This window comes from Lagenorhynchus albirostris, chromosome 5 (genome assembly GCF_949774975.1).
Source record: "Lagenorhynchus albirostris chromosome 5, mLagAlb1.1, whole genome shotgun sequence".
NCBI lineage: Eukaryota > Metazoa > Chordata > Mammalia > Artiodactyla > Delphinidae > Lagenorhynchus > Lagenorhynchus albirostris.
The window spans coordinates 37181701-37202484 of NC_083099.1; the positions used below are offsets into that span (position 1 = coordinate 37181701).

The window sequence follows — 20784 nt, forward strand, 5'->3', positions numbered from 1 at the left end:
TAAACTCATTTGATAGAAATATATTTAAAAAGTAAAGGGTTCTAAATACCCAAGATACCAAAAAGATAAAAGGTCAAGGAGAAAACGGTGGTCATAGACCCTGTTGCTTTGAAGATAAGAGACTAAGAAGTAGTAAATCCTCTATTTGAAAAAGGTAAAGAACCTGGGCTTTAGTCAAAAATTCAGCCTAAAAGGCCTTTTCCACTTTTTTCAGATGGCCCTGTTATAACCAGCTCCAGTGACAAAGATCTAGCCTCTCTGTAATTATCTAGTTCACCTTGCCCTTGGACCATCAAACAAACTGGTCTAATCAGGGTTCCCTACTATGTCTTCAAGGGAAAGATTAGACCAGGTCACCTAGTCCCCAGAAAGACCTGCACCAGCCCCACATTCACACAGCTTAACTGGAAAGACAAAAATGCACTGGCAGAGCTGGTAGAGGCCATCAGTGATAACTGTGATGAGATCTGACATCATTCGGAGGCAAACTGAGAAAAAAAAAAAAAAGGCTCAAGAGCTTGCCACAAAACTAGTTTAACATCCTTAAATAAAAATCTTGTTAAAATCTCTAAATAAAAATAAAACATCCTCTTAAAACAAAACAAAAAGCTATTGAGGCACTAGACCCAGGGAATAAAAACTACCACATAACTTCCTATCCTACCCCAAAGATGATGAAATAAAGTCACACACACAAAAAGTATCTTTGGAAGATTTGAGACCTCACTAAAAATTAATGTTGTTTAATTAGAAAATGTTGAGAAATCTACTTTGCAATGTTTTAAATAGGAAAGCAGCAGTTTCCTGTTTTAATCAGGTAGCAGCAGTAAACTTTTCATTCTATATTACTGATTCTGACAGGAGTCAACTATTTAGACCAGATGATACCTCTGACTTTGGTCAGTGTCACAAATCATTAAGAAAAACTTCTGGAGGGTCTTCCCTGATGGTCCAGTGGTAAAGAATCTGCCTTCCAATGCAGGGGACACAGGTTCGATCCCTGGTCAGGGAACTAAGATCCCAAATGCTGCAGGGGAACTAAGCTCACACGCCACAACTACTGACCCCACGCACCTCAACTACAGAGAAGCCTGCACACTGCAAGAAAGAGCCCGTGTGCTGCAACTAAGACCCGACACAGCCATAAATAAATAAATAAATAAATAAAATAATTATAAAAAAAGAAAAACTTCTGGAGACATTGTGGGTGGATTATTGCTGGTGTTGTGAAAAAAGCTTATACTGTCAGGAGGATTTTGCAGCAAGTATGTGTGTATATCACATCCTCAAACCAACTAAAACTGGCTTTAAAAATAAAGAAATTTACTATCTTGCGTCGTAAGAAATTGGGAAGCAAGAGGGTTCAAGCCCTTAGGGTCTCGACAATGTCAGAAGGCATCCCTATTCTTTTTATCCTGTGTGCTGCCATCCTCGGCTCATTCATGATTTTGTCCTCAGGATTATCCCCCTCATCTAACAACAAGTAGAAATAAGCCACTCTTTTTTTTTTTTTTTTTTTTTTTTCCGTACGCGGGCCTCTCACTGTTATGGCCTCTCCCGTTGCGGAGCACAGACTCCGGACGCGCAGGCTCAGCGGCCATGGCTCACGGGCCTAGCCGCTCCGCGGCATGTGGGATCCTCCCGGACCGGGGCACGAACCCATGTCCCCTGCATCGGCAGGCAGACTCTCAACCACTGAGCCACCAGGGAAGCCCATGTCACTCTTTACTAGTAGAAAATGGTCTAAGTGACCTTCTCTTGTAGCTCTGCCTCAAATTCACAAGCAGTTATAAAGTAGTGGAGAGAAAAGAGCAGCCTCAGACATGATGCATAAAGAGTCCCTTTATTATAAGTAATCAAAAGTAAACAAATACTCTCTTTAAACAAAAGTTAAATACGGCTGCCCAAAATGACTAAAATAATACAATGGCCAATAGTTAAACTCTCTCTTCATATATTATCACTACATGTATATCGCCCTCAACCTGATAACTTTTTACAGAGCGTTTCATTTTTCCTAAAAGGATATTACATTAATCATAATTTATTTAAATTATTCTGATATTACATTTATAAGAATCATCTCTTAAATATTTAAATACATTAGAATGCAACTTTGATCATTTGGGGAAATTTCCCATTTCAACTCAATGAAAAATATTCATTATATTTATCCATTATATTTTATTCTTTTGGGAGTAAGTCACCTCCAGATCTCTTGGAATATTTCATCCTTTTCTACGAAAGTGTATGCGACTCAGAAGTTCTCTGAACTTCAGTATTAAGGAGTAGTTATTCATGTTTTCTTTCCATGTTTCATAAGTCCTTCTAAATTTGTCATAATAACTTTCTTTTTTCAAGTTGAAATCTGATTCAATTTTTTTTAAATAACTGTCTTTTTTCCATATTTCTCTCCAGGAGCCTTTGAATTTTTCCAAATAACTTTCTTTTTCAGATTCTTCCTTCCATATTCCTTCTCCTTTTTTTAAGGCTATTAATTCAGCTTTAAGTAAGTTTCTGTGAATTCTCCAATAGATTTTAGAATCATAATTTAGCCCTTTAACGAGAACAGTTTTGCCAAGGCCTCTTCTCAAAATTTCTTCATTCAGACTCACACTAAAATATCTACCCTTGAATAAAAAAATAACACAAGCCAATTATTTAATAAAGTTACTAGCATACCTGTAACACTTTATTTACTTTAAAATCAGTCATTCTGCAACTTGAGTCCTCCAAATAAAAGTCAAAAATATAAATGCAAAAGGGTTCTTAAGAGCTTAAAACAGTTAATGCTAAATCCAAGAATTTCATTACTAGAAGAGACCATTGCTCAAAGACAATTCACTATTTTATAACATATAGTTCTCCACAGGCTCACTGGTCTCCTACCCAAAAATGTGCAGAAGCAATAAAGCACGAAAAGGGTTTTTTGGTTTTATTGTTGTCGTTTGGAGGGGAAATGGAGCACACACCAGATAGGTAAAATGACAGGAGGCCATAGCAAAAGAGAAACCAAAGAAAAGTAACGAAACTAAAAAGTAGACAAATGCAAAATGAAATGAATCATCACTGAACTGTTAATTTAGGTTCAGAAGTCCAGTGTTTGAGGAAGGCACTGGCATGTAAATACATTTTTAAAAGATGTCCCATAAAATAATGAACATAAAAATAGTCCTGGCCCTTGAATCTTCACCCTTCAGGAAATTTCATTCATACCTCACTGCCTAATGAAACCAGATAAATGGGATTTTTTTTTTTTCTCGCTAATTTACAGTGTAAAGGAGATCCTGCTTAGCTATTTCCATAGTCCTTGTGGGATTTTAACTTAACAAGGTTAATTTTAACAAAGTATTAGTAATTTTATAGCTTCATTAGACAAGTAATTCACAGTTAAATTTTTTTAATGTGAAAACTAAAAATTTAAAGTAGGAAACATTTTCTAAGACTATATAAAGGAATAAAGTAACCTTTTGTTCCTTTAAATGCAGTAACTTTTGGTACATGATGATAAGCGGCTAAGAAATACAGTTTTAAAGGGATTATCATATTTGTCTCAATGTTTTAAATTTAATGAGCTGAACCAAAATAAAAATAATTAAAATTCAACCTCACACTACAGTAAAATTCAACAGAAGTAAATTACCGAAATTGCATAAAACATAATTTGGTCACCTTCTAGGAAAGAGTATAAGGTAAAGACAGATAAGGTAAAGTGTGGGCTCAGAAGCCAGGAAGAGCTGGGCTTGAATACCGGTTCTTCTACTTGGTTACCCGGAGTCCCCCCCGTAAAAGGGAATAAAATGATTCCATAGCGGGGTTTTGAGGATAAATAATATATACTCCTCAACTGAAAAGAGAAGTTAATATTTTCGTAAGGCCTTTGGGATCTTTTATATACTTCTGTATTATCAACTTAGTCAAGTGTAAGATGCTTCAACCAATCAGTATTGGATAATTCTTATTTTGAAAGAACTGAATGTGATCTGGACATCCAAAAATTAATGGATTTCACTAGGTGTTCTCTTAATAATTCACAAAGCTTTAATAATTAAAATAGTTGTAATTCTAATCACTTTAATGTGAGGTTATTTTTCTCTTCAGATTATTCTTGTTTGTTACATAATAAGGAACTTTAAAAGTAAGAAAAATTACCCTTAATCCTGTTATAATAACATTTCAACTATTTTATTTTTCCATGTTCTTTTTTCAGTAATCGTCCACCAAAAGAAATTTGGAAGAAGGCACATCGAAGGACTCAAGACAGTGACAGGGCAACAGTAATGAAGCTCTCAGGCATCCGCAGTTACAGAATGGCTAATGGCCAGTCATAAAGGTAAGGAAACTCTGAGGCAATGTCTTCAGATGACTGACTACTGATCATGAATAGTATTTAAATAGGCTCAATTTAAATATGCCCAGTAGTATTAAATATGCTCAATGTTTTTAGAGTTCAAAGACTTATATGTTAAGGCATACCTATCTACAAGGTATTGGACCAGAATGAGCAATATTTACCTTCAGAAAACACCCTTGCTCTTTGCAATTTTCAGTTGACAAGTCGCACTCAACAAGTGGTTTATAATAACAAGTGTGATATAATGTCCATAAATAAATGTATAAGATACTCCTTAAACTGGCAATGTCCAGAGTCAATAATAATTCGAAGTTTTTTAACTTTTTTAAAATTTTCTATTTTTTTTCTATAATAAACATATAAACACAATTTTTTCTATAATAAACAAATTTTATAGAAAAATTTATATATGAAACATCTAGTTCTCTATACATAATCACTGTGAGTCATACTTTAAAAAGACAAAAAAATTCAGTCTCATTATATATTCAAGGCTCTGATTAATGACGAGTTTATGTATTAAATAATAAGAATAAAATATTGCTAGTTATTTCTTCACACTACTTACCTTATTCACTAAAAGGTAGCAAAAGAGTGCTGAATTCTCCTTTCCAAGAAGTTGGAACCATACTACTTGGGAAGGGTTTAGCTCTTTTTGTAACCACACCTTCCCAGTTTCAGTGAGTTCTACTCCAGCCAACTTAACCAGCAAAGCACCACACGGCTCTTCTAAAAGGGTTAGGTAGAAGAGAGTTTTAGCTTTAATACCACGTTGCAAAAGCAAATTCCAAAGTCATTTGGGCTCCAAAAAACAACTGGATATATTATGTTTATTTATAAATACCCAGACTATCTAGATATAGATCCATTCATTTCTATAGTCAACCTGTCTTTTAAAACAATACAAGTATGTAACAGATGGAAATTTCAAAAACTCATTTCAGTAAGATCCAGAACAGGATGTGGGGTTTAACCAATTTACCTTTTTAAAAAAAATCTGCCAGATTTGGGCTTCCCTGGTGGCGCAGTGGTTGGGAGTCCGCCTGCCGACGCAGGGGACGCGGGTTCGTGCCCCGGTCTGGGAAGATCCCACGTGCCGCGTAGCGGCTGGGCCCGTGGGACGTGGCCGCTGGGCCTGCGCGTCCGGAGCCTGTGCTCCGCGGTGGGAGAGCCCACAGCAGTGAGAGGCCCGCGTACCGCAAAAAAAAAAAAAAAAAAAAAAAAATCTGCCAGATTTATTTCTCTGCACACATACACGTAATGCTACAAGATATGTCGTTCAATAATATAAGCTCCTACGACCAATAGGACTGTATAAACTGCGTTTTCACTTAATGTACTGAGGATATTTTCCCATCTCAATAAATATTGATTCATATCAACATTATTTTTTTTAATATACATTTTACAAAACTGACTTCCAGACAGGATTTTATCAATTTATTACCCAAGTAACATAGTGATAAGAAAGTCTGGGCAAACTCTTGATAAAATTTTAACCAATTAAACTTTAATAACAGGATTTTATTGCAGAAAAAGTTTATAACTTTCCATAAAGGATAATGGCTGACAAAAAAAAATCTTAATGACTTTTTTTTGAAAGAAATTATACATTTAACATATGTTAAACTCTTATACAAGTAGCTGAAAGTATAAAGTTAAGTTCATTTAATTACTAGGGAAAAAGTAATACTTGAGTTCAGGAAGATATCCTAGAAGTTTGCCACAATATTATTTGATGATAGAAAAACATTTTCTTTAGGGCATGGGTTCTTGAAACCTGTCCTAGAGTTTCAGTTAGATAAGTATCAAAAGGTGTAAGTAGGATTATGTCCTTAGAAAAATCTGTGACACAGTAAATACACAAATTAGATTAAGGCAGAACATATAATAAAGACTAGATGAATTTAAATCATTGGTACGTAATGAGTTAAGGGAAGCTTGAAGATTCTGCGGTCTCTCTTCAATCCTTTAATGCTGCCATCAACACCAGCTGTCTTCCAATAAAGCATCCTCTAGTCTTTAAGACCAAAATTTTGGGGACCAAAAACATGAATCTAAGTCAACACTATCAACCTGAAGTATTAATGTCCTAATTCTTCACTTCACAAAAGGTCATTGGGATTCCCTTAAAATTAGCAATTCCCCATTAAGCATTTAAAATATGATGCGGCCAATAAAAATTTAAAAATAAATCTTCCAAGAACTAATCTACTGAATAAGGTTAGTTATATACATCATATATTTTTGCCCAAACAGTTGAGATTTTTTTGAAAAAGGAGATGCAACTTTTAATGCTTATGATGTCTAATTTTAGCTTTATGTGAATCCCTCTATCTTACCAGCTCTTCAACAAATCTTTTATGCACATATTTTAAAAAAGCCTAATTCATACTGTATTGGATGACACAGATGATGCCAAAGGTTATAAGGGGACAGCAACATGGGCTCCAGTGGAAGAGCCCAAGAGCAGGACTTGGGTTTTGCAGAATGAACAGAGAGGCAGGAGGAGGAAGAGGAAGTGAGTATGTCAAGTAAGGGAAAGACCATGGGAACCTGGAAAAAACGGCAGACGTAAGATGAATATGGAAGCAAATCACCACTAAGGAGTTTGCTATATTTCTGTTCCATCAGATGGGTCGGAAACTTCATAACTAAATATTCTTAAGGTTTTTATAAAGATAGTACATGATAGAAAAACAACTGATTTATACCCTCAATTTAGAAAACATTATAAGTGAATTCATGACAATGAACAATTTCACGAGACAGGAGTATCACATACGTCAAAAAGATTATTTTTTACCATCCCCGGATAGAAGAAGCTTTGAGTAATATCCTCATTAGACTGCAGGTTTTGTGACTACTGTAGGATCACATCCATTGTTTGCCACTATATACTGAGACTGTGACAAAACAGCAGGCATTCAGTAAACATTTATTGAAGAAATGAAGTGTCCTAAGAGTTCCGCTTCATAAAAATTTTCAGCTCTGTGTGTGTTTGCCTCCTCATCATACACACCAAAGATAAGAGCATGGAAGGAAGGGATATTACAGAATAGTCATGAGGAAGGAGTCTTGGAAATATTATAATTCTCTTCTTTGATGGTGGTGGAAACCATAAGCCCAAACTAGAAATAGAACACAAGCTCTCCATGCCAATACACATTCTACTACACCACACAGACTCTACTCTGATGTAGTTTTCTGAGCTAAATCTTTTTGGTTAGAATGGCCTTAACTTGGGGAGCCTGAATCCTAGCCTTCCTTACAATAAAATGAAAAGTCCATCCCTGGGACTTCCCTGGTGGCGCCGTGGTTAAGAATCCTCCTGCCAATGCAGGGGACACGGGTTCGATCCCTGGCCCAGGAAGATCCCACATGCTGCAGAGCAACTAAGCCCATGCACCACAACTACTGAGCCTGCGCACCACAACTACTGAAGCCCGCACTCCCCAGAGCCCCCGTGCTGCAACTATTGAGCCCATGCACCACAGCTACTGAAGCCCACATGCTCTAGGGCCAACGTGCCACAACTTCTGAGCCCATGTGCTGCAACTACTGAAGCCTGCGCACCTCGAGCCTGTGCTCCGCAACAAGAGAAGCCACCGCAATGAGAAGCCCGCGTACCGCAATGAAGAGTAGCCCCTGTGTGCAGCAACAAAGACCAACGCAGCCAAAAAAATAAATTAATTAAAAAAATTTAAAAAAATAAAAGTCCATCTCTATCTTACAGGCCAGGTAGTAAAAATAGTGAAAGGAACATAAGGAGCTTTCAATTAACAGCTATTTTTAAATGAAAAAGATTATGCTGTAACATCTTATTATATCAGTCAAAATAGTGCTTGGAAAGCAAACTTCTAGTTCTACAACCATTTTATAAGTAAACAGGTTTAACAAATGAAAATGCAAAATGATCTCTTTAACATCAACAATTTATGTCAGTTACAAAAAGTATTAACACTACCGTTACATTTGTACTGGTTATCATCTGTTGGGACGAATAAGACATGTCTGTTTCTGTAACTTTTGCATCTGTATACATAAAGTTGTGGACTGGGTAGCAGAAAATCTGTTTTCTACCTTTGATTTCATCAACTGTTAGGTAGATGGCTTCATACATGGCCTTTAACTTCTATAGAAAATATTTAAATAAGTGGGGGAGAAAAGTAAGTTTCCTTTCAGCTCTAAAATTTTGATTGTTTGTACCAACTTGATAAACATTTTTATTTGATGTGAAACCCATTAATAACAATATGTGTATATGGCAATTAGAGTGCTGTGGCACTGCTCGACTTCTGGGGCAGATTCCCACTGAATACCATCCCTGAAGTTGTGCGATGTACAGCCTGGACAATCACAAGTGATGACCTTGCTGTCTAAGCACTAAAGAATCATCACTATTTCAGACAGGAGAGATTTAAATTATTGTAGCATTATTACAACAACTGAGAAGGTAGAGGACTTATGAAGTATAAACCATTCTTAGAGCTGAAATGGTCATTAAATGGCCATTAAATGGCCAAATAAACATCTCAGGTATCTTTCTTTAGGGAAAAATACTGTTTGATTTGTTAAAGAAGTCAATCATTTCAGGTATGTCTGGGGAAAAAAAATTAATCTTATTCCTTTGCAGCCCTATCTAATTGAACAGAGTGATATTCATTCATCTGAGGCTAAAGAAATAAGAATCCCTTTCTTCAAAACAGTAAAATAATATTAAGAAGATCTTTAAATATAACTCAGTTAATTCATTTGACAAATTTTGCCAAGTCTCTGCTGGCTAACAATTATTTTTCTAGGGACTGTGAATAATGAGATAGATAAGAAAAGTTCCCTGCCCACCAGGGGCTCCCAGTTTAATAGAAGAATATAAACCTAGATATATAATTACAGGAAAATGTGTTTCAGTACTTTAATTGCAGTGTGTATAAATTGCTTGGGGGACAGGAAAGAAAGAGGCTAATTCTGCTTGGGAGTTAAGGAGAGCTTCACAGAAGAGCTGACATTTGAGCTAGATCCTAAAGAATCCACAGGAGCCAAGTCACTCTGGGCAAAGAACTATGCCCAGGGCATGAGAACACATGGAAGCAGCAGGCATGTCTGTGTGGCTGGGGGCTTTGCCATGAAGCAGGGAGAAATGGGAATTGCAGCAGCAAAGCTATGGACTCTGCCCAGCTCTCCAGCCTCCTTTGGTGTCTCTTGTCCCCTTCTTCCCTATGTCCTGGCCAGACGAGCCTTCACGTGCTTACCAAAAGAGCCAACTCATCCCCACACATATTCTTCCTAGCCAGCCCCCTCCCATTCTTCGGGTATCTGATTAAATAGCAACTCCTCAGTGAGGCCTTCTCTGACTACTATATATGTAGGTTCGCCCTTCATACAACCTCCTATAATTCTCATCCTATACCCTGACCCTCTTCTTCAGCGCTCTCAGGACAATTTTTCATTTGTCTGTTGCCCATCTTCCACCTGTACTATAAGCTCCAAGGGGTAGAGTGGTCTTGTTTATTTCACTCCCCACGTACGGCTAGCATAGGACCTAGAACATAACATGTGCTCAATATTTGTGGAATAAATGCTTGAATGCCTGAATGAACCACTGAGTGGTTGAATGAGAAAAGGAGGGAAGGAAGAAAAGAAATCTAGAGCCAAATTAAATAGTTCTTGTATGTAAGTCAAGAATTTGGACTTTCCCTCATAGACAATGGAAAGTTACTAAAAATTAAAATGACTTTTTTTTGCTATTTTTAAAATAACTTCTAATAAAGGAACATTAAAATAGTTATTTAGTGTTATTATTTTTGCACCTTACTTACTTCTCCATGAAGATATAATAGGTAAAGTAATGGGAATATGTTCAATCTCTAAACCATTCTCGGTTATTCGGCGTAGTCGTCCTCGTAGTTTAACATTCCTTCTTATAAATTCTACTGGAATATCTGAAGGACTTGTGAATTTTGATGTCTGTTGATTTACAAGGAGAAAAATATAACATTTTACTACCATTTTCATATTAAAATTAAGCATGTCAAATTCTCTAAACATTTTAAAGAAGATATAACCACTGGAAATTTTTAATTTGGTTCTTAATTTTATATTAAAATTTTAATAAGATTTAACACAAAGTGTTTATGGGAACATTATTTAGAAATATTTAGTCATTATTTTACTATTTCAAGCTACTCTATAGAGAACATTAAACAGACTCCTAATTTCTAAAAGCCTACATCCTCGAAATATGACACAATCCATCAAAAAGCAGTGAGTCTAAACATGGTACCACACAAATCTGGCTAAAGAGTCACTATCCTACACTATAGATGTACCATCTATTCATGCAGGTACTGCTGGGAGAACCTAACCAAAACTGAGGCAAGTTAAATTTGACTACTAATCAACAAGGTTTTTTCCCTTGTTTTTTATCTCATAGGAGAAAAAGGCCCCTCCCAAAAGGCCAACATTAGGAATTTATTTAAATACCTAACACCTTGGAGTTAGTCAACATTTTATACCTGTGTCTTCCATATTAACAGTACTATAGAGATAACCTTAACTCATAATCATGGCTGGGTGAGAACCTCATACAGGCAGAAGGATAGTAAGATAGATACTATCTTACTTCCTAAGATAGTGAAGTTGGTCTAAACATTAAAAAAAATTTTTTTCAAACAAGAAAAATATTGTAGCAGACAAATCCAGAATGTGGAACGTTAAAAATGGGATAAATGACTTGGTTACTCTAACAAATCAATGGCGTAAAGGGGAAAAAATGGGGGTGGGGTTCTAGACTGTTATAAAATAAATGAGTCATAAGAGATATAACAAACAAACGCAATATATGGACCATTTGAATCCTGATTCGAACAGATCATCTATTGAAAAAAGACACCACTGAGACAATCAAGGAACTCTTAATATGGTCTGGGTATTAGATGATGCTAAGGGGTTATTAATTATCTTAGATGTGATAACGTTCTAGGACAGACGGACACTGTGAGTCTCCTGATGCGGCACAACAGGAAGCAGTATACACTGTCACCTTCTTGTTCACACTAAATCTACCAAGGAAACACAAATCTAGACTGTGGGATATTCTCTAAGACAAGTGGCTTGGGCTCTTCAAAAATGGCAGTGTCATGACAGACAAAAATTAAACATAAAGTGGGATAAAAGTCTAGATTAAAGGAGACTAAAGAGACATGACAACTAAATACAGTGTGTGATCCTGGGCTGAACCTTAGACTGGGGAAAAAACAGCTACAAAGGATATTTTCAGAAGATAAATATGAATATGAACTGGATTTTAGATATTACTGCAAAAATATTAAATTTATTAGCTGTGATATTAATGTGACTATGTAGGAAAATATCCCTGCTCTTAGGAAGTACACTATGAAGTCCTTATGGGACAAGTTCCATCATGTCTGCAACTTGCTTTCAAATGGTTTCACTGAGGGAGAGAGAGAAAGCACAACCATGGCAAAAATGTTAACAACTGGTGAATCTAGATAAAAAGGAGGTGACTGCTTTTTCTGGGGAAAACACTGTGAGGGAAAAGATTCTGAAGGTATGTATTGTCAGCATTCATTCAAGAATGTGGAATATGCAGAACATAAACAAAAGGGAAGAGAAATCCTAAATCAAACACACATGAAAAGTTTGAGTGAGTCACCTGACAGAAGTTGTCTATGAAAAGTTTATGGGAAAGACACAGAAATGTGGGCTAAACATCCACATAGATGGCTCCCAATATGGTTCTGTGACATCCCTAGGGTAGCACTGATGAGTTAATGTCAATGGGAGGGGAACTCTAGGAGTAAGCCACAGGGCTCTGACCTGGATCCTCTCCTGCTTAATACGATCACCAGTGACTTGAATGAGAGCGTAAGGATCGAACATCAGCAGGTCTGATGCTTGGAAGGGTATGAATACTAAGTCGGAGTTAGTATTTTAAAAGATCCTGACAGGGCTTCCCTGGTGGCGCAGTGGTTGAGAGTCCGCCTGCCGATGCAGGGGACATGGGTTTGTGCCCTGGTCCGGGAAGATCCCACATGCCGCGGAGCGGCTGGGCCCGTGAGCCATGGCCGCTGAGCCTGCGCATCTGGAGCCTGTGCTCTGCAACAGGAGAGGCCACAGCAGTGAGAGGCCCGTGTACCGCAAAAAAAAAAAAAAAAAAAAAAAAAGATCCTGACAATTAGAATGAATGGCTACAACATAAAAGTCTGCCCCTGTATCCTCCCAAACTAAAGGATAGAAGAGAATAAAGCAGCATATATGGAAAAGATTTACAGGTTTTAGTTAATTGTGAACTCAAGATGAGTGAAAATGTGACAAGGCTGCCAAAAACAAAAAGTGCAAACTCCCTCTCCTCTTTGCCCAGCCCCCCCACAACTCCCCTCTGCAAAGTTCCACCCAAAGCAACATTATTAGAAGCAGGATCCAGAACAAGAGAGGTGAGGGAGCGAATACTCTAAATCAGGCTCTAAGTGGAATCTATCTGGCTGTTCTGGATGTCATATTTCATAAAAGACTTCATCGAACTGGAACAAAGCCAGAAGAGGAGAAAAAAGATGGTAAAGAGCCTGGAAACTACATCACCTGAGAAAACCAAGAGTATTTTGCCCAAGGAAGCAAGACTTAGAAGGAGTAGAGAGGGACATTAAAGATGTCTTCAACTACTACAGGTCCATCCTTTAAATTCTGAGGTGTTTTCGTTAAAGGATACACATAAAAGGGCAAAAGTGTGCCCTGATGTTTGGAGTTTTGGAAGTTATTAAGGAGCTAGGGGAGGAAATGGAAAAACGTAGAACCCAATGTTCTACTTTCACGAAGCTCACAGTCTATGTGAAGAACCTCTAAAGGCAGATCCCACTGCATCTACCTCATGATGGGAGGAATCCAATAATCCCTCAACAGCCAAAAGTTCAGTGCAGCATTTCTGTGACACAGAACGCATCATCTGGAAGAGGAAAAGACAATATGCATAAAACCAGAATACAACTATAGAGCAACACATGAATAGGTTTAATATAAAGTGTAAGTGCTAAAGGGTCAAAATGGAAAGGATAGGAACACCTGAGGAAGACATCTTTCAACAAAAAAATCCTCAGTTTGTGATAAACACAGCCTGCTCTCCGGAGCAGGCAGAAAGATGATCCCACTAACAAAGGTGCTATGCCCAAGCTTCAGAGGGTGAAGGGCAGTCCTAAAGGCAAACAGACAAAAGCTGGAAGCATCGCAGTGAAGAGAAAATAATAAGGGTTTTAAATTCAGGAAGATGTCATATGAAATCCAGTTCTGCCATGTACTAGCCGGATGATCTTGTCAGAGTTATTTCTCTGACCATCCATCTCCTCATCTATAAAAGTTAGGCATAAGAATACCTCTATCACAGAATTATTTTACCTATTAAATGAAATTATATATATAAAGGGCTCAGCACAGTACCAAACTTAATAATCTTTTTTATTTTTTAAATACGAAATTTGGAATTGTCAATCTGTAACTGAAAGAATATGAGAAACTGATAAACTCTCAAAGGGAAGAAGAAGGAGAGAAAACCAGCAATCCAAAAAGAAAGCTGGAGAGGAATTATCAAGGCTCCTTGTGGCAAGATATCAATGCAACATCCATTCCCAAACCCATTCTCCCTTGCCAACATGCTCTGTATGGGGTGGAAAAGCCAAACGGCCACTTGCCCAGCCTACTTTCCCCAGCTAGAGGTGGCCATGTGACAAAAGGATGTGAGCAAAGGTCTACAGAGGGCTTCCAAGAACATTTTTGCTTTTTGCACAAAAGGAAAAGATGCGGCTGACACCTTCCTTCCTTTTTCCTCTCCTCCTGCCTTGAGCAGCCTGCTATAGCAGCCATCTGTGCCATGAGGAAAGGCAAGGAAAATCAGACAGACCTAAATTCTATGTTACTGAGTCGGGGAAGCAATGCTAGCAGCCTCTAACCTCCAAACTTCTTGTGACATGAGAAAAATCAACTTTTTAATTGGTTAAGCCACTGTTGATTGGGGTTTCTCTTATTTCTAGCTAAACATCTCCAACTGTTCTATAACAGAGTTTTTTATCTCCTAATGTTCCAATGTTCTTTTTCTCTTCCTTAGTCTGCTCTTCTCATCGCTATTATCAAAAACCATAAAATCTAAGAAAAAGACACCAAACTTAAGTCTAAAATAAATAACGTCATAACTATATATATATAGTTATATATATATATCTATATATATATAGATATATATAGATATCTATATATATATAGATATATATAGATATATATATAGATATATATATCGATATATATATCTATATATATCTATATATATAGATATCTATATATATATATCATTGAATAACTTGCATAAGTCAATGACGTACCTAACATAAGCAGGATTAGGACATGAAAGTCAATGAGAAAAAAAAAAAAAGAATTAAAGTCAGTGAGAATAAAAGTGAACATAATAAACAGTAACACACTCTGCTTTTTTTTTTTTTTGCGGTACGCGGGCCTCACTGTTGTGGCCTCTCCCGTTGCGAAGCACAGGCTCCGGACGCGCAGGCTCAGCGGCCATGGCTCACGGGGCCCAGCCGCTCCGTGGCATGTGGGATCTTCCCGGACCGGGGCACGAACCCATGTCCCCTGCATCGGCAGGCGGACTCTCAACCACTGCGCCACCAGGGAAGTCCATCACACGCTACTTTTAATATTACCAAAGTGAAGTACTGAACTATATACTAAAAATAACGAAAAACTTACAATGATCTCTAACTGATTCATGTGTTTTTTTAAGGGCTAATAAGAGAAATGATCCCTCAGCACTATTTTCCCCTTAACTCTTAATCAGATAATTTAATATTTTGGCAATTTTGGAAACTTCAAAATACAGATATGTCATGGAATGTAGAGATATAAGAAAATGAAAAAAGTAGAACGAAAAGAACTAAAGTTTCAAAAGCTCCATTCTAGAAGAATATACATAGGCTAAAAATGAATGACTTACAAAATCATGGAGGTGTTATAAGAAAGAGCCTATTAAATATAAGGTTAAAAATGAGTTCAGGCCCCCCCACCCCAAAAAAGACAGCCACTTCAATAAATGGTGCTGGGAAAACCGGACAGCTACATGTCAAAGAGTGAAACTGGACTACACTCCATGCACAAAAATAAATTCAAAATGGATTAAAGACTTAAACGTAAGGCCTGAAACCATAAACCTTCTAGAATAAAACACAGGCAGTATGCTCTTTGCCATCAGTCTTATTAGTACTCTTTTGGATATGCCTCCTCAGGCAAAGGAAACAAAAGTGAAAATAAACAAATTGGACATCAAACTAAAAAGCTTTTGCACAGTGAAGGAAACTGTCAACAAAACAAATAGGCAGCTTACTGAATTCGAGAAGATATTTACAAGTGATATATCCAATAAGAGCTTAATTTCCAAAATATACACAGAAGTTATACAATTCAGCATCAAAAAAACAAACAACCCAATTAAAATATGGGCAGAAGACCTAAAGATATATTTTTCCAAAGAAGGTATACAGATGGTCAACAGGCACACGAAAAGATGCTCGACATCACTAATCATCAGGGAAATGCAAATCAAAACCACAATGAGATATCACCTCACACTTGTCCGAATGGCTATTATCATAAAGACAACAAATAACAAGTGTTGGTGAGGATGTGGAGAAAAGGGAACCCTTGTGAACTGTTGGTGGGAATATAAATTGGTTTTACCACTATGCAGAACAGTATGGAGGTTCCTCAAAAAATTAAAAATACAACTACCATATAATTGAGCAATTCCACTCCTGGGTATTTGTCCAAAGAAAACAAAAACACTAATTTGAAAAGATCTATGTACTCACATGTTCACTGCAGCATCATTTACAGTGGCCAAGATATGGAAGCAACCTAAATGCCTATCAATAGATGAATGGATAAAGAAGATGTGGTATGTATATATACAATGGAATATTACTCAGCCATAAAAAGAATGGAATCTTGCCACTTGCAACAACATGGATGGATCTAGAGGGTATTATGCTAAATGAATAAGTCAGAGAAAGACAAATACTGTATGATTTCACTTATACGTGGACTCTGAAACATAAATGAACAAATGCAACAAAACAGAAACACAGTCATACATACAGAGAACAAACAGGTGGTTGCCAGAGGGGAAGGGAGTGAGGGAAGGAAAGAAATAGGTAAGGGAGATAGGACTAGGAGATAAACTTCTAGTTACAAAATAAATGAGTCACAGGTATGACGTGTACAGCATGGGGAATTTAGTCAGTAATTATGCAATATCTTTGTATGGTGACATGGTAACTAGACTCGTGGTGATCATTTTGAAATGTATTGAAATATCAAATCACTACATTGTGTAACAGGAAGTAACCCAGTGTTGTAGGTCAATTTTACTTCAAAAACAAACTCATAGAAAAAGATCAGATTTGTGGTTAGGAGAGGTGGGTAACTTGGAAGGTACAAACTTCTAGTTATAAGATAAACAAGTACTAGGGATGTAATGTTCAACATGATTAATATAATGAACACTGCTGTAAGTTATCTATGAAAGTGGTTGAGAGGAAATTCTAAGACTTCTCATCACAAGGACAAAAAATTTTTTTCTATTTATTTAATTTTATATCTATATGAGATGATGGATGTTCACTAAATTTACTGTGGTGATCATTTCATGAGGTATGTAAGTCAAATCATTATGCTGTACATCTTAAACTCATACTTTCACTGTATGTCAATTACCTCTCAGTTTAAAAAGATGAGTGCAAGGCACTAAAACAAAAAGAAGGGAAAAGAGACAGAAGTTTTGAAATTGGTGTCTGGGTGAAAAGGCAACAGTTGGAAAAGATATAGTATGATAAAGTAATGGGGTGTAGTCAATGATAATACAAAACAATATAGAGATAAGTGTAGGAAATAAATATATATAGAAGCAATATATCCATCACAGTTGGATGACACATGACACTGACACCGAACATGACACTGAAATTACATCCTATGATAACAATAAAGTGTATTAAAAAAATACTTGTAAATCTTGAATTATCAAATGGATTTCCACAATGTCTATTATTAATACATTATTGAAAGGGCAAAAAAATACACTAAATGAAAGCATAAATTATTTAGTTCTAAGGGACATAATTCAACGGCGATTTAAATTTAATACCACCATAGGAAACACTTTTGACTGTTTTCAACATCTGAAATGCAAATTTAGTGGTTACACCATTCTAGCAAATTAAATCCTTTTCAGATTCCTTTTTAAGCAGGAAGAAAAATGATTATGGAAATACCGGCTGTGCAATTACTTTCCATAAAATCCTGTGGATGTGTTACTTTTAAACCAACATCTTAAAATATGTTCATTGTTCTAAAATACTATTTAAAAGCTTCTAATATGAATAACAAAATGATACACTGCTTGAGATATCATCTTTCTCGTTTGAAGTGAGAAAAATTAACTGTCTGGTGCTTATCATAATGTCTTCTTCATTTTTTTAACTTACCAGTCGAACACTTCTTAGAAGTAACATTACTCCAGCTATGGCCATTACGGTGCTGATGTTCTTCAAAAAGAGATTTAATGATTAATCCTAATTATTATTCACAATAGTGAAAGTACTAATTAGAAGGCAGAAAAAAAAATCCTCTCTGTACCTAACTGCCCAAATAAGGCATATCCTTCAACTAAAGGTCCACTTCTTCCAAAAAAACTAACTGCCCACCCGCCCATTAATCTTCCCCTTTTTCTCCAACCAAACTGGCACACACAGTAATTATATACATAACATGGTACTGCTCTCGATTGATTGTATTGCTTTAACCATGAGTTCCCTGAATGCATGAATTAGTCTAATACTTACTTCTTCTGCAAGACCCACAGGAACTCCATAACCCTGAGTCTGCAGGCAGAATTTAAGTATCTGGTAGAAAACTTTATCACCAAAACCTTAAAATATAGCACTTGGGAAATACATGTTGCAAACAGTTGGGAAAAACTTAGCGATACCTTTGAAGTGCTTCGTTTAAACTGAAACAGACCTAAAGGAGTTTAATTAATTTAATAAGGATACTGTAATTCCCTCAACAGTGGTAATCTAACATGCTTTCCTTCAATAAATACAACTAAGCATATAAGAGATGAAGTTGAAAATATACACAAGGGTACATTCTGTGATTGGATTATTTGGAATGAACTATCCATGTGCTTGCTAACTTAACACTGTTTCCTCCCCAATACTGATGAGGTTATTTTTTAATTTGTAATAACCAATGCATCTCTTCCTGCTTAACTGGAAGAACCAAGGTCTTGTCAATTAACATATATGTGTGTGCATATTCACATATATATATTGCATTAATGCTACAAATATTTATCTAGCACTTACTAAGTGGTATTTACTACTCTAAGGACTGAGCTGCACTGGTGAGTGAAAACAGACATGGTCCTGGCTCTTGTGCTGCTTGGCTGCAAAGTATTTGCAAAGCTGATGATCCTACTCAATTTCCCAGCAGAATTCAACAAAGTTAATCACTCCATCTGAACACATACTCTTCACTTGGCTTCCAGGACACCTGGTTTTCCTGATTTTCCTCCTCCTCCCTGTCTGTTCCTTCCTAGTCTTTGCTGACATCCTTTTCAGGCCCCAAATTCTAAATGTTAGAGAGGCCCCTAGGTCTCAGTTCTAGGGCTTCTTCAGGAGCTTTTCTGACTGGCTCCAAGACGTCATCCAAGCTTTAAATACTACTCAAGGTTTATGCAGCCCATTCCCAAAGTTATATGCCCAGTTCTGATTTCCCTTCAATACATGACTCCTGTCTCCAGTTGCCTAGAACATCTACAGCTACGTTTAGAAGTCTAATGACCATCTTCAAGTTCACTCATCTCCATCTAGAGGTCTCATAGGCATCCTCAAGTTCACACGTGCAAAAAGCTCCCTAGATTTCCCTAACAATTCATTTATCCCAACTCCTCTATATCAGCAATTTCCAACACCATTCACGAAGCAGGCAGCCCCCTTTATTCCTCTCTTTGTTAAAAAGAAAGGAATTACCACAATCCTCTCTTGTCTAGTCGCCGAAAGTGCAGCCTCCCTCCCCCCCGCCCCGCCCTTTGTTGGAACTCCAATGGCCTCTCACTGCATTAAAGAAACGAACTCCTCCATTCTCCGCAGGCCTATGGAGTTACACGCCCTGCTTTGGTGTCTGCCCGGCCCTTCCCAACCGCCCCCGCGGCCCCGCACACGCTGCCCTGACCAGGCGGCCCTCGAGCTGCTCCCCCGCGGCCTTCCATGCCTCCCCGGCCCGGCGGGTCCGCTGCCCGGGCCTCCCCAGGACGCGCCTCCCTCAGGCCCGCGCCCACCACCTGCCCGGCCGGCGGGTCAGCGGTACCCGGACGAGACGCAGGTGGTCGTCTGCCCATTGCGAGATCCACGCCACCACATTGGGCGCTGCTCGGTCCCGGTCCGGCGGCGGGGTGCCGGCGGCCGCGGGCCTCCCCGCCATGTTCCCAGCCTCCCGCGAGCCCGCGCCGCGTCTTTGACCGGGCGACAGGGTGCGCCGCTCTCCGCGAGAGGGCGGACGTGTTCGCGTTCCTCCGGCTGGAGGGGAAGCCGTCCAAGCGGACCGCCGGGTCCCCTTCTCCGCAGCCTAGGAGTGGCCGGGGGCAGGCCTCCCAACCCATAATGAGATATCTTCACAGTGACCCCAGCATTTATGCAGGGTTTTCCCACAGCGCAGGAGCTCTCTGTGATACGGGGACAGGAGCTGCAGAATTCCTGGCCATGCTGATGGGAGATGATCACTTTCAACTCGCTTAACTCACATCTGTGGGTAGCACGTGCCACACAAGAAAGAAAACTGAAGTAGATCATTCCTTACACCTGCTACCAAATATAACAAGATGCGTATTTCTTATAGTTGAATTGTTGCTTCCTAAGCCAAATATGCTCTAAATCTTTGAACTGTTAATTGATTAAATGTAGGGAGCTGACATATTCCAAAAATCAATACATGGATATTAACTTATTGCGGTAATCATTTTGCAGTATATGCTTATATCAAATCATTATGGTGTACACCTAAAACTAGGAAGTGTTCTGTCAATTATATATCAATAAAAAATCAATACAGTTAGTGTATTTTAAAACAAACAAAAATAAGTCACAGTACAGTGCAAATTATATAATATTTATGTAAAAAAAATTGTGTGTCTGAACCATGAAAAGCTGTGCAAGAAACCTGTAACAGGGATTACCCCTGGGAGGAAGGATTTGGGGGTAGGAATGGGAGGGAGGTTTCACTATCTGCCGGCTCTAACAGAACATTTTGCAAAGACAGAAATGTTCTGTATCTGCACTGTCCAGTTTCATAGGTAATAGCCA

The 20784-nt window shown here is 37.9% G+C and overlaps 1 protein-coding gene across 5 annotated transcripts; it reads right to left on the reverse strand.

Moving 5' to 3' along the window:
• Positions 1-1822: 1822 nt before the first annotated feature.
• C5H3orf33 (chromosome 5 C3orf33 homolog) lies at positions 1823-19925 on the reverse strand. Of its 5 annotated transcripts, XM_060149195.1 has the most exons (7): positions 19793-19859; positions 17908-17967; positions 16234-16287; positions 13239-13316; positions 10174-10321; positions 4923-5083; positions 1823-2630 (listed from the first exon to the last, which is right to left on the reverse strand). In XM_060149195.1, exons 4-7 carry the CDS (start codon positions 13314-13316, stop codon positions 2229-2231), a joined length of 789 nt encoding a protein of 262 aa, XP_060005178.1. In that variant the 5' UTR covers positions 16234-16287; positions 17908-17967; positions 19793-19859; the 3' UTR covers positions 1823-2228. The 5 variants fall into 5 exon arrangements, with proteins under 5 accessions (XP_060005178.1, XP_060005175.1, XP_060005176.1 ...); XM_060149192.1 differs by lacking the exons at positions 13239-13316; positions 16234-16287 and having other exon boundaries at positions 19793-19925; XM_060149193.1 differs by lacking the exons at positions 13239-13316; positions 16234-16287 and having other exon boundaries at positions 19767-19921.
• Positions 19926-20784: the final 859 nt, after the last annotated feature.

Bases quoted from the DNA above. Each gene is read 5' to 3' on its own strand.
- C5H3orf33 (XM_060149192.1), bottom strand. From the start codon at position 19,906: ATGGCGGGGAGGCCCGCGGCCGCCGGCACCCCGCCGCCGGACCGGGAC. The intron at 5,084-10,173 runs GTAAGTAAGGTG...TAACCCTTTTAG, and splicing joins TATTATATCTTCATGGAGAA to AAGAGCCGTGTGGTGCTTTG. The intron at 2,631-4,922 runs GTAAGTAGTGTG...TTTTTATTCAAG, and splicing joins GCTACCTTTTAGTGAATAAG to GGTAGATATTTTAGTGTGAG.